Here is a 15,109-nt window from a genome sequence, read left to right on the forward strand (position 1 = left end):
GGGGTATCACCGTCACCTCTGTGTCTTGAGTGTAAGATTCATAGTGTCGAACTTAGGAGGCGGCTGTGGTATGCCTACAATGACACATGTGGATTCACCATTATCTATCAAAACGAGTGGTGGTATGGTAGCTTCTAAATGACGACACGGTAAACCAAGTGCGTGGACACAAAGACAACGACCACAAATCCATTTGTTTATTGATTTTAAGCAATTCTCCAATGACAAATACAAATAACGATCATCCTGAAGTTCATCCCGTACCTTGTCGATACTCAACTAGCCCCCACATATAGTTTATCAAAATACGTGAGAAAGTAAGGAACAGTAAACCCATTACCGTTGACCCCATTGGTGCATCCATGGCGACCTCGGAAACGATAGTGAACACGTTTCTTAAGAGGCAGAGCAATTGAACCAGAAGAAACAACTGAGAGGGCGAGACCTTTCTTCCGTCTCATATCCAAATCCCGTCAACAAAACCCAAATCCAATCAAACAAAACCCAAATCCCAAAATAAATAAATCCCAAATCCCGTCGGCAATTCAACAAATCACAAAACCCATCAATCCACATACAAAACCTAAACCAAAATTAAAAATAAAAATGAAAGTTTTTTTTTTATGGAAGGTAGTGGTGTTGGGTGAATAGTGTTGCTAGCTGTGAAAGATTCCGATAGGGGTGGTGGTGATGATGGCGGTGTGGATATGGGGAAGGTGGGTGAAGGTGGTCTGTTATTGGGAGATGGTGGTCGGGTTTTATGACGTCGGCGATTGAAAGATGGTGGTCAGTGGTTGAAGCAGATAGTGGTCATGCGGGTTTCTTGAGGGGAAGATGGTGGTTGTGTTTTGGGTGAGAGAAGGTGGTCGGGTTGTTTAAGGGGAAGATGGTGGTAGCTGTACGTGGTGAATGTGGTGGTGCTACAAAGTCGGCGGAGGTCGGGTTGTGTGTAGATCTGGTTTTTGAGGTTAGTGGGGTGGTGGCGGCAATGCAGGTACAAGTTCGGGTTTTTGTGGGTTGATAAGAGGTGCTGGTGGCGGCATTGGGTGGTGGTGGCGAGGTTGTTTTTTTTTTTTTTTTTTTTTTTTTTTTAAAATTTCACTTGAACCTTCTACAAATAAAAAAAAATCCAATATTCTCAAACTCGCTAAACTTAAAATTTACAAATTTTAGTTTATGGTGTAACCAGAAAAATATTCGTTTCCTATGAAACTCATAGCCGCCCTGCGTTTAGACAGATGCAACAACAAGAACTGAAACAATTCTTAGTAATTTCACATATGTTCTATCACCTTGTCAAGATATATAGGATGAGTTAGTCCCCGAGAAAAGCATGTTGAATTGTAAATAAGTATATTTGGAAAACAACACGCGTCCCTAAAAGTTCGTTGTTAGTACTACCTGACGTACCTTCTCACTTGGAATGTGATCGATGTGATGGGAACTCCATATTGTTTATCTTTTTTCAACTGAAATAATTTTATTAAAAGTATAAAAACTTATACAATAAGTCCTTTATGAAGCGCATCTGATCCTTTCGAATGCATACGTATATTAAGTCTTTTTATTTCATGCATGTACAACAAGTACGTGAATTTACACTAGCAATTTCATACATTCCACCAAGCTACCTCACATGTTTTATACATTGCTAACAATATTCATATAATAGTTAGTTATATTTTTTTTTTTGAAATATTTAGAGGGTTAAGGCAGACCCACACCGGTTACATACATATTGAAGCGCCCTAGCCCAAAAACTTACATTGTCTGAAGGCTCATTAACTTCGAAGGGAACCTATCCCGAAGGCTCTCGCTGATGCGCCATTTTAAATAAACCCAACTGCCCCTCCACCAGAATCCCCCCATCGAAGCACAACAAATACTTGAAATATCTTTCGCAACGAACCTGATAACTACTTGAGAGAGAGAGAGACATTACAACTCGAGAATCCCATCAAGTGTACAACTTGGGATCAGATAATCTTGCCGTTGGAATGCCAATTAGTGGTGTCCTTTTCTTCAATACCATTTGGAAAGTGTCTGACACATCGACTGTTGTCCCCTCTGGCAATTTCCAATTGAATGATTGTAGAAGTGATGCTAATATATAGGGTAGTGTCCTCTCTACCAAAGGGATCCCAACACAAACTCTCCTCCCAGAACCCAAAGGAATATAACTATGATTTGTGCCATTGTAGTCGCCTTTACGATTTGGTTTACCATTTGAATCCAGGAACCTATCTGGTTGAAACTCCAAAGGGTTGTCCCAAGAAGTGGAGTCCCTCTGTATTGCCAATGCATTCACTACAAATTTGGCACCTTGGGGAACCAAATAACCATGTACAGTACATGACTCACTCGGGCATCTAGGGAGTAAGAAAGGTCCGGCGGGGTGCAGACGTAAAGTTTCTTTCAATATTGCATTTATGTAATGAAATTGACTACAATGGGACTCTTCTACTATGTTCTTCATCCCTACAATATCTTTTAGTTCTTCTTGAGCTTTCTTCATCAACTCTGGCTGTCTCAAGAGCTCTGCCATTGCCCATTCTACTGTAATTGCTGATGTCTTCGATCCACCCAATAGCATATCCTGTTTATAAGGACAGTGTGAATCCTTGTAAGTAAGAAGTCATTGCCCTGCTTATATTTTGGTGAAACCTGTGATTGTCTTCAATTGTTGTAACTGTTTCTAGAGTACGTAATATGACCATTTTTTTGAAGTCAGCTCATATGTACTTGTACTGTTACTGAAATATGGCCATGGAGCCAGGCCTTCCAAATTTTAACAAAATATAAGAGCGGGCAAGTCCAATGGGGGTGGCCATATAGCATCCCAAACACCAAATGACCATTCTAATGGGGTTGCTAGAAGAGTTTTAAATTTGGTTGTTGTGATAAACACAGCCAAATTTGTAGCATTGTCTAGCAACTGTCATAATTAAGTTTTGGGAGACAGACAGCACAATTTCTACTGTCGGTGTCTAAAATTTTGTCGGACAGCTGAAATTGTGTCGTCTGTTACTTAAATTTTGACTAATGTGTGTGCAACTAATGGACGGACCACATAAATTGTATCCTCTATATCTCTTTAGCACTACAAGTTTAACAAACCCATTGGAATGGTTTTTGATTGTTTGGCCTGCCAAAATTGGGCTGGGCAGCCAATTTTGCTAAAAATCCTATGTATAGCACCCAATTTTAGTAGCCCTTAGACTTGCTCTAACAAGACCGTTGAAACTGGGACATTACGACCTATTTTTGACACTATTTGTCTTATATCCTATGCGTCCCTGCCAAAAAGGAAGCACTGCACGTTGAAGCAAGGCCCAAAATATCGATATTGATTAATATATCGGTGTACTCAAAAACCGATATATATCGGATATATTGGATATATCTATTTTTTGGTGACCAGTTCAAACTGTTTAAAATATCGAAAATATCGGATATATAATATCAGAAATATCGGAAATATATTGGAAATATCGGATTTATATTAAAAAAATGGTCAAAAAGTCAACCAATATATATTGATTATATCGGAAATATCAATTATATCGGCGATATAAAGTTTCATATCGGAAATTCCGATAGATATTGGAAAAAAAGGGTTCAATATTCGGTGGATATATATCGGAAATATCGATATCGGTGTACCAATTTACCGAGATATATCAGCGATATATCGGATATATCAGCGATATTTTGGGCCTTGCGTTGAAGATGCTCTTACAATTTAATATGACCACATATATTCTAAATGAACACGCACAAGTGCACAACTATAACTATAAGGGGGTGTTTGGATCCTATTTATTTATTGCCAAAAAGTGTTTATTAGTGAAAAAACATTGTTTGAAAAAATAAATGTGTTTGGTCTCTATTTTAAAAAAAATAGTTTTTCATCTAAAAAACACTTTTTGGTCCCAAATTTTTTTTTTATGATAATTAGGTAAAACTTGTTTTTCAAGTTAAAAAACTATTTTTCTTTGAAGGAAACACTTTGGTGCTCAAGGCAAATGAACTCTCCGGATGTTTTAGACTTTAGTGATTTATGCCACAGTATGTCAAAATATATCAAAAAACATAGTGTGAAATCTTATTTGATAAAATAGCTTTTAAGAAAAATCACAACCAAACATGTTTATTGAAAAACTGTTTTTAGAATAAATATTTTTTCAAAAAAATACTTTTTAAGAAAAAATAATTTTTTGAAAAAATGAGAACCAAACACCCACTAAGACTTTTGTAGGCACCACCAATGGCTGAGCCACATGCCACATGGTAGTTACATGGGCACGTGCCCCAGATGAACTTGGGAGAAAATCTCGAGTATACATACATACTAACATACCAAGTTACAAATATCTACCATGTAAGGCCATGAATTCCTCCAATATAACAGTAACCACCACTTTAAGCAATATATTTTCACACCACAATCAGTATAGGACCAAAGTTAAATATATAAGGGTACCCAATAGACAATTTATCTTTTATTCTAATAAGCCAATGTGTAAGTATATTAATTCTTGACAGTCAATATTACATATTTACATACACTTGACTTTGCACAATTATTGATTTACGAATTAAGTGATATGGGGTATCTCAAACTTGTCTACAGTTAAGTTATAGACGATGTTTTGATATTTACGTAAGTCTCACAAGTCAACCCTAGAATTTTGTATGAATACTACACATTTTTGTAACCTTTCAACAAATTTCCCCAAGAAGGTTGTTGTGGGTTATGTGATGTCTATATAACATGTCGAATATCCAGAGGTTTGGGAAGTTCTCATCGAACTTTTGGAATTTCAAACTATAAAGATACCTAATATCTTCAAGTGAGGTGGTATATTTCTAACTTTACAAAATGTGATTTAATTTAGCCTAAACCGCCTAGTGCCCCATGTGGAGGGATTTCGTGGCTCCACCACTGGGCACCACACATGGTGTTAGAGTTTTTGTAAGTCATGACAGAAGGGACACGGAGCCAGCGAAAGTTTGAGGAGGCAGAAACCTAACTAAGCTGTCCTCTTTTCTCTTTCAACTTTTTTCTTGATTAGTTATAATAAAACTTCACTTGGTATCAGAGCGTCAAATTAAAAACTGATCTTTTCCTTTCCTTCTTCTTCTTTTATGAATCTACAAGTTTGCTGGTTTGATTGGAGTTTAGGGAAACCCTAAATTTCATTTTTTTTATTTTTGTGACCCTATTCTAGGGTTTCAGTGATCGATCAGTCTTTGTTTGAAGGTTTGGCTCGAGTATTGGACTTATTTTGTTTTATTATTGCTGGGAGTTAATTTCGTCTTCCCAAATTTGTGGTGGATTGTGATTTTTCTTGGCTAAATCTCAATTTATTCAGTAATTCTTGTTTGTTTGTTACACTGATTGGTCTCTGTTTAATGGATATTTTCGTTGATTATTGTTATTGGTTTATCTCGGTATTGCTAAATTATGGATGATATGTCTGATACTGGTAAAAATTCATCTGTTGTTATTGGTGGTCAGAGTTCCAACTCTAACCAACCTCCTCGATATTTTCATGATGATATTGGTAAACAAATTACGTCTATTAAGTTGGACAGTAAAAATTATTTAATTAGCGTGGTCACAAGCTGTTAGGGTTTTTCTTCGTGCTAAGATGAAACATAAGTATTTGACTGATGATCCACCTGATGAAAATTCTCCTAGTGTTGAAACTTGGTGGAGTGAGATGTCTATGGTAATGACCTAGTTATGACATAGTATGGAACCTTAATTATGTTGCTTCCACTATTTAGTTTCTTGATACTACAAAAAATATATGGAACGCCCTTGAGGAGATGTATTCTCAGACTTCTAATGTTTATCGGATTTATCAGATTTTTGAAATGATGTTTTCTACTAAGTAGGGTGACAAACCATTGAATGAGCATTATTCTCTTCTTCGTAGCCTTTGGGAAGAGTTATTGATTTATCAGCCTATAACTCCTGATGTTGAGATTTAACATGATAAGAGCCCAAAACTGTAGTTTTAACCCTGTAACAGTCATACTTTTAGACCAATTATGTGAGTAATAATTAAGAGTTAACACCGATTCGTGTTTTATGCATTTCGTGCTTCAAAGTCCATTATGTGCGAAATGTGCCACTTTAGCGAGATAAAGTAGCAAAGGTCGGTTACTAAGGAGTTCCGTGATTAAAGGCCCAAGATTCAAGAAGACAAAAAGCCTTTCTAAAGCCCGTCCAAAGCTGAAAAGTCAAAGTCAATCTTGCGTAAAAACAAAGACACAAAGTCGCTAAACTTCCGAAGACCGTATCTTTGGACTCGCACTGAATGGGGCCTACCTTATGTCAAAACGACTGGCTCGGAAAGAGCTTTCCAATGGTCTAAGCCTTGATCCAATCAGAGGAGCAGAAGTTGACGAAAAGTCTGTTGAAGCCAACTGCAAAATAAGAGGCCTTTTGGATCGAAGAATTGGGTTTTGGGCCCGATTCTCTGGCCCAAAACATGGCTCCAAGCCCATGCACGATTTTTGGATCTGAACATATAAAAACCAAAGCTTAACTCTTTGTTAATGGTAGATGGTTAGACCTAGATTAAAGATTAGATTAGTAGCCTCCATTAATTAATTCTAGATCTAGTTTTCATTAGATTTAATTAGTTTAATTTAATTAGTTTCATATCTTGTTTTTATTTAATTCCTTGAATGATTGTTCGTCATTTAATTAGATAAATAAAATAGTTATTATTATTCAATTTCGATTTTTGTCATCTCAATTTATAGATCTAGTTTTAATTCTTGTTGATTATCATTTCGTAGTTTAAGTAGATTGAAACATTGTTAGTTAATTTAGTTAAGTTAGAATTTTAATATGATGAGTAGTTATAATTCAATGGGAAATGATGGTTTGATGACTCAAGGCTAAAACCTCCATTAGAGGGGTTGATAAAGCTTTGATGAAAACTTAGTGGTATAGTGTAGAAACATTGTAGAATCTATTCCACTCTAGAAGGTCGTGATTTGCCATGAGAATGGGTGGATGACCTCACATGCTAGTTAGTATTTGGTAGAAATGCCATGAACACTAGGGATTAGAACTCGAAATTCTTGCCGTAAGAACGTAAGAATCGAGATACAAGAATCTATGCTAGGTTATTAAGTTGGATTCGAGGTGGATTCAATTCCCCTCTAATCCTTTATCTAGATTCAAAAGCAATCATATTTCCATAGCATTCGTAGTTTAAATTCAAATAATCAATTTCATATTGCATCGTAGTATAATTCCCCCTCGTAAAACTCTCATTAGACTTAAGACCGACTAATTAGACTAGAGAACATTCCATGCTAGAGAACTAGGAGTGGAACGAATTTGTTACTCCACTCTATTTCAATAGAATTGAGAGTAGAAACTTTGATAAATATAGACACGCATAAATAGTTTTAGTTTACTTACGTTTTGAGTTCATCGTTCATTTCGTAGGTAGACTATTCATTTTATGTTTTATCATAACACAAATAGAGGGAGGATTTTCAGTGTGCATTATTTCTATTCAGTTTAAATCCTGATTATGCTATGTTTAAAAATAAGATTTTAGCTAACGAGTCTTTTCCTAGTGCGCGCTGCTAATGCTTATTCTCACCTCCAGCGAGCATCTATTGTTTCCAAATAAAGATGCATATGCTGCTTTTGTTTCTAATGGTCGTGGTGGCTCTGTTAGAGGTGGTCGAGGTTGTTGTTGTCATAGTAGTGCTCCTTGTGGTACACTGATCAGTCCCTAAATGTGCGTTTTATTACTTTTACAATGCTTCAAATATGTTTTTCTTACGCTTAATGAACAAACAACTCATAGCTTTTACTACATTTTGCAGGATATAAGCTATTTAGGACGTATACTCTTAATACCTGCATTTTAGCGCAAAAAGGAGTGTTATCGACACTGCTTGGGAAGATTCCAACTTAGGAGGAAAAGTATTGAAAAGTCAAAGTCAAAGTCAACAGTTAGGGACTAAAAACCAAAAGACGGAAGATCGTATCATGTCCTTAACCCACAAGACCAAAGATTGTGTCAACTCAAAAGTTGGCATCCTTAGCAAGACTTATTCAAGAAGATACCTAAACCCTAATGAGGTGTCTTATTTCTAAAAGATGAGGGTAAAGTTGTAATTGGTAAAAGGTGGACTATATAAGCCAAAGAGATGGAGAGAGATAGGCATCCAATGCTTTTAGGGTCCAAACCATTTGGTTTGTAGCTTTATTTTCTTATCCTAGAATTAATCTTTGGTCATTAGGAGTAGGTTAATATATTTTAATTAATAGTTTAATTTGTTATTTACTTGTTTTTTCATTTTCATATTCTTCAAGCTTTAGTTAATGAATCAAGTTCTTATTGTCTTCAATACCAAGTTTTCAACCTTGTCTTCTACCTCATCACTTCTTCTAATTTTGCATCAAAACCCCAAAACACTAGTCATACTCATTTGACATGTTCAAATGAGTATAACTTTGTGAGCAAACTATCCCAACTAAACCATTTCCATACATGTTTTATCTATTAAATCAATAGTTTTGTTTTAACCATTCAATGCAATAACTAGTGTTTTCCACCATTTAAATATCAAGAACGAGTTAAAGAAAGATTAGAAAGTTTAGAAACAGGTTTTCCATCCATCAAACCCTTTCCTTCTAACAAATGATCTAAGATGAACAACACCCCCAATACCCCACTAACTAACAATTATGCACGTGGTGGATGAGCAGGTTGTGGACCTCATCCAGATGGGCTTTGTGATTATTGTGGAAATATTGGTCATACTTAGCCATTTTGGTACAAGAAGAATGGTTATCCTCCTTCTGTTCATCACACTTATGAAGAGTCGAGTTCTAATAATTCTTAATCTGTTTCTACTCAGGATGATGTGCTCACTCAGATTTTGCATAAGCTCAATCACTTGATCGACTCCAGGTAGTTCTTCTATGACAACTTTGGCTGCTTCAGGTAATTCTGAATGTGTAGCATCACCATCCCCTGCTTGGGTTATTGATTCTGGTGCTAGTACACATATGTCTGGTATATATACCATATATCTCTCTTCTCTATTTTTGTAGCTTCTAAGTTTGTTGTTCATTTGGCTGATGGTTCTACTCGCACTGTTTATGGTTCTGGCACGTACTATTCATCCTTGCCATTCTCTTTCTTTGTCTAATGGTTTGCTTGTTCCCGATTTTCCTACTAATTTACTATCCATTAGTCAACTGACCAAATCCCTCAAGTGTTCAGTAACCTTTACCTCTTTTGGCTATGTTTTTTAGGATCTCAAGACAATGACAGTGATTAGTTCGGGGCACGAAAAAGATGGTTTATATTTTCTTGATGGTAATAAACCCCCTTCTGTCAAGGCTTACAAGAACTCTAACACATGCCAAACACCATACTTCGGGATTTCGGAATTCTCGGAATTCCGATAAATCCAAAAACCGAAATCCATTAAATTTCGACCCTATTATATTCGGAATTTCGAATTCTTTCGGAATTTCAGATATTTTGACTCTATATTCGGAATTCCAGTTTTTTAGAAAACCAAAATTCCGAACGGAATTCCGGAGTTTCGTTCGGAATCACGAACTATGCCAAACACGCAAAAATGTTTGTGGGAGCTGATCACATGCTAGAATGTACGTGCACAAAACTTGGATACTTGTGCGCTTTATAGGTTCAGTCCCCTCACAAAATTTTTGAAACCCAAAGATGACTTGTGCGATACTTCCCCTCTCGTAGTTGTGCCCACCCCCTCCCCTTCCCCACAAAAAATATGAAAATGAAAAAAGAGGAAGAAAGGAGGAAAAAAAACACTTGAATTCCTGGCTAGCTCCCACCTTCCCAGTCTTTGCTTTGTTATCTAATTTTAAAGGGAAGCACAAAAGAAAAGAAAAATATGAAAACAAAAATGAGCTGAGATTACCATCAACAAGCCCTTGATGTGTGTTGTACTAAAGGATGACTTTTGATCTCCACACTCTTTAACATGCAACAAAGCTTGAAGAAAATCTTTCGTCTCCTTTTGGTCCTTCTTGTCAAGTGATCGACCAATAATAAAATTAAACTTTTTGTCAAACCAGGTATTTATCTTCTTCATCCTTGTGGCCAAGCCTTGTATATCAAGTACGGCAAGAACCGGAAAGAGATCTGATATATTAAGAGAATTTAGTAAAGCAAGAAAATTTTCCAAAGCCTCAAGAACCTCAGCATTGAAATGTTTCATTTCTTCTCCTTCAAGTGTACCACCCCACAACATGTTGGTCACCCCATTGAACATACTTGAAAAAATATAATCACCAATATTTATTGAGTTGCAACTATTGGAATATAGTTGGCTCACCATACTTCGGACTTCTCTGCGACGGTGATAATATAGAGCATCAAGTCGGGAAAAATTTAAAAATTCTAGAGCACAGATTTTACGTAACATTCGCCAATCTTCACCATGAGGAGCCCAACCTAAGTCTGTACCACCCCACGTACCAGCATAAGCCACAACTGAATCATCATGGTTAGCAAAGATAGTGTCATGGTCCTTGAAGACTTCTTTTGCAACTGATGCAGAGCTTATTACTATACAAAGCCTTGCTCCATATTTGAACTTTATTATTGGTCCATAGCGTTTGGATAGTTTGTCCAAGTAAGAAATAGGATCTCGTCGAAGAGAAAAGAGGTCTCCAACTTGCTGGATAACCGAGGGACCAGGTGGTAATGGTGGATTGACTTTGTTTGGTTTCTTGACCAGCCAATGGTACCATGAGATCACACATAGTGCGACCAGAAGCATGAAGAATGCAGTACAGAATCCATCTTTTTGATTGCTTAGTTCTGTCATAGTTTTAAATGATTCAAGAGAGAGGCAGATTGATGTGAGAAAATGAATTCTATGTGTATTGGATGGTGGCCGGGATAGATGAGATCTGTTATATATATATGAGCAAAGTGCACGTGCTATGCACGTGTGCTGAAGTGCCTCTAATTTATTTTGACACGTTAGTGGTCCGTCTCTTATCTCAGTCCACATGCTGAAGTTAGTACGTGCGCCCTACTCTAATTTATTTTGACAAGTTAGTGGTCCGTCTCTTATCTCAGTCCACATGCTCAAGTTAGTACCTGCGCCCTGCCCTGCCCTGCTCTCTCATTTATTTTGAAACGTTAGTGGTCCTCTCTTATCTCAGCCCACATGTACTACTAAGACTTGGTTATCCTTAGGTATATATTAGGGGTTTTTTTGACTTAACACCCAAAATAGGGGTGCGCACGGGTCGGGTTTGGAGTTAAACCGGTGACCAAACCAACTCTATCGGTTTATATGTTGTTTCTAGAACCGAATCGAACCAGTTGTGTTCTACAAACTGAACCAAACCGAACTAATTTCCAGCCGTACTGATACCCGAATTGAACTAGCTGGGTTACAATTTAACTGATATTAACCGACCCGAACCATCCAATTTTTACATATTTTTAAATTAAATAAATTAAATATATATTTTTTAATATATATTATACATGGCTGGTCGGTTCGGGTCGAGTTTGGGACTTAATCGATGACCGAACCGACCTTATCGGTTTTCACATTTTTTCGTAAACATAACCGACCCAAAACCGACCGGTTTGATTTGGTTTGTCGGTTTGGCCGATTTTATGCACACCCCTACCCAAAAGTATACCCCCTCTAAGATAACCCCCCATTTTGGAAATCAATACTGATTGCCCCCCCACTCCGTCAATTTTCTGTGTAACGAACGTTGGTATTTTCCATATTGACAATTTTAACTAGATGCTTTCGGGGACAATGCAGTACATTGTAGACATTTTTTAGGTTTCAAATACCAACATGACCATGTCAGAGATATTTATGTGATGCATTTTGGAGGGCTAGGGTATAAGTGAAGAAGGAGGCTCCCGTCAATTTTCTCACTGATCCGAATGAGGAAATATTGACACTTCGTCCTGTGGATGTATTGATCTACAGTTGGTCTGAGGGGAGGCATGCGTGTGTTGATGTAACTGGAGCTTCTCCATTGGTAGGGCTTGGGAATGGAGTATTTGAGGTAGGAGAAGCAGTTAATAGAGTAGCGACAGAGAAGATTGAGAAACATGAGGAAGCTTATACGGCTAACCAGTATTGTTTCATTCCGTTCAATTTCGACACTTTTGGTTTCTTGACAACAGTCTATCGAACTCCTTAAGAGATTGTAGAAAGTTATGGACTGCAACATTACGACAAATTTGGTTCTAACGAGTTTGTTTTTAGGAGGATAGAATTTGTCATTCAGAAAGGACTTGCGGCGCAACTTGTTGCATGCTCATCCTAATCATTTATAAAACTCGTTATCATTATCAATAAAATTTCCACTTGAAGAAAAAAAAAATCTGAAAATTCAAAAAATCCAAAAAATTAAAAAAAAAAATAGCAAAAAATTGAAAACAAATTAAAAAATATTCGATAAAAGGAAAATTAAAAAAAAAAAGAAATTTTCTAGAAATTGAAAAAACAAATTGGAAAAAAAATTCGAAAAAATTTAAAATAAAATTGAAAAAATGCATAAAATTTTGAAAAAATAATAAAACAACTCAAAAATTTTGAAAAAAAATAATAAAATCCATTTGTTTTCCTATTTTTTGAGTTGTTTTATTATTTTTTCAAATTTTTATGCATTGTTTCTATTTTATTTTATTTTGCAGAAATTTTTTTTGAATTTTCTTTTTATCGAATATTTTTTAATTTATTTTCGAGTTTTTGCTATTTTTTTTTTTTTTTTTCATTTTTCCAGATTTTTTGTGAAGGTTGGTTAATGGTAAAAGATGTAGGTTAAAAAAGGGGGTTTTTACAAATTTAAAATAGGAGCAAAATTATCAATATGGAAAATACCAACGTCCATTACACAGAAAATTGATGGAGGGGGGCCCTGGGGCAATCAGTAATGATTTCCAAAATTGGGGGTTATCTCAAAAGGAGGGGTATACTTTTGGGGAGTTAAGTAAAAAAAAAACCCTATGTATTATAGCTACATACCCTCTTGGCTCAGTTTTTTGGAGTCTTCATTGAGACTTCAACTTTTGTAAAATACTTTGTTTAATTATAGGAAAATAGGAGAGAAAATTGAAAGTTTACGTATACTCTTCCAAAAAAACCAAACACTATTACCAAATCCTTAGATATATATTATAGCTATACTCTATTGGCTTTATTTTTTGGAGCCTTCATAGAGATTCTAACTTTTGTAAAACACTTTGCCTAATTACGAAAAAATAGGAGAGAAAATTGGAAGTTTAAGTATACTCCCAAAAAAAAACAAACATTATTACTGAATCCTTAGATATATATTATAGTTATACTCTCTTGACTTTATTATTTGGAGCCTTCATAGAGACTCCAACTTTTGTAAAACACTTTACCTAATTACGGGAAAAATTGGAGAGAAAATTAGAAGTTTACGTATACTCCCAAAAAAACCAAACATTATTACAGAAAAAAAAGGAGACAAATATGGAAAAACGCTATCACATGCTTTTTCTCACTTTTTTTTTTTTTTTTTTTCTCCATTCTAAACACTCAAATGTAATTAAGAAAATAAAATTATACTTGCATATTCTATAAAATATATTTGCTCAACAACTTGATTCTCCAACTGTTCACGAGATGTAATTCTTACCAACTGTTCAATGTTGCTACCACGGTATGGTCAAGGCACGCTGTGGGATTTGAAAAAATATTGTGTTTCCATTAAGGTGTAGCACTTGAGATCTCTCTAAAAGCTTAAGGCTAAGTAGCACTTGAGATCTCTCATCTCTCTAAAAGCCTAAGCCTAAATAGCACTTGAGATATCTCTAAAAGCCTAAAGACTAATGCATTTCCATTTTTAATGTGATTAAATATTATAAACCACAAAAAAGTCCAATGGAAAACCTTCTAATTTGGATTTCCATTTTTATCGTAGATGGTCCCATATATAGTGAAACATATATAATTTTGTCTCTTTGATGATATATACTATATAGCGAATCATGTTTAATTTTACTATTTTTTTTTAAAGTCATGTTTGCAAGGACACTATAGAAGAATCAATAGAAGTATATATTACACACAACCTTAGAAAATTAAGGGGAAATCGGAAACTTAATACAAATATTGAAATAACCTAAAATTAACAATTACTAACGCGCAATCGGAAACTGGATGCAAATGTAATTACTAAACCACAAAGAATAATTAATGAGAAATTGGAAACAGCTGGATGCAAATGCATTGAACTAACCTAAATGAATAATTAATGAGAAATTGGAAACTTGATGCAAATACATCAAACCAAACTAACCTTAAAGAATAATTAACACGAAATCGGTTCCTGGATACAAAATACATTAAACTAACCTCAAAGAATAATTAATGGGAAATCAGAATGATGCAATTGCACTAAACTAACCTTAGAGAATAATAAATTGCGGGAAATTGGCAATAGGATGCAAATGCATCGAACTAGCCTAAAAAAAATAATTAACAGGAAATCGAAAACTTGATGCAAATGCATTGAACTAACCTAAAATAATAATTAAAGGGAAATCGGAAATTGGACGCAACAAACATTGAACTAACCTAAAAGAATAATTAACGGAAAATTGGAAACTGGATGCAAATGCATTGATCTAACCTAAAAAATAGTTAATGAAAAATCAAAAACTTGATGCAACTGCATTCAACTATCCTCAGAATAATTAATGGAAAATCAAAAATTGGGTGCAACTGCATTGAACTAATGTCATAAATTAATTAAGGGAAAATCGAAAACTGAGAGCAAATGTATTGAACTAGTCTAAAAGAAAAATTAACGGAAAATCGGAAACTGAATGCAACTAAATCGAGTTAACCTCAAACAATAATTAACGGGAAATTGGAATCTGGATGCAACTGCATGGAACTAACATCAAAGAATAATTAACATGAAATCGAAAATGGATGCAACTTTGTAAAACTAATTAACCTCCAAGGAAAATTAATGGGAAATCAAATACTTGATGCAAATGTTTGAACAAATATAACCTCAAAGAATAATTAAATGAAAATAAAAAAT

General features: G+C 35.3%; 1 protein-coding gene across 1 annotated transcript; it reads right to left on the reverse strand.

Moving 5' to 3' along the window:
- Positions 1–1,868: 1,868 nt before the first annotated feature.
- On the reverse strand, positions 1,869–10,961 carry LOC147519061 (geraniol 8-hydroxylase-like). Its single transcript, XM_086594835.1, has 2 exons — positions 9,958–10,961; positions 1,869–2,596 (listed from the first exon to the last, which is right to left on the reverse strand). Exons 1-2 carry the CDS (start codon positions 10,867–10,869, stop codon positions 1,958–1,960), a joined length of 1,551 nt encoding a protein of 516 aa, XP_086450961.1. The 5' UTR covers positions 10,870–10,961; the 3' UTR covers positions 1,869–1,957.
- Between the last annotated feature and the right edge of the window lie 4,148 nt (positions 10,962–15,109).

Source organism: Coptis chinensis, chromosome 2, assembly GCF_015680905.1.
Source record: "Coptis chinensis isolate HL-2020 chromosome 2, ASM1568090v1, whole genome shotgun sequence".
Lineage (NCBI taxonomy): Eukaryota > Viridiplantae > Streptophyta > Magnoliopsida > Ranunculales > Ranunculaceae > Coptis > Coptis chinensis.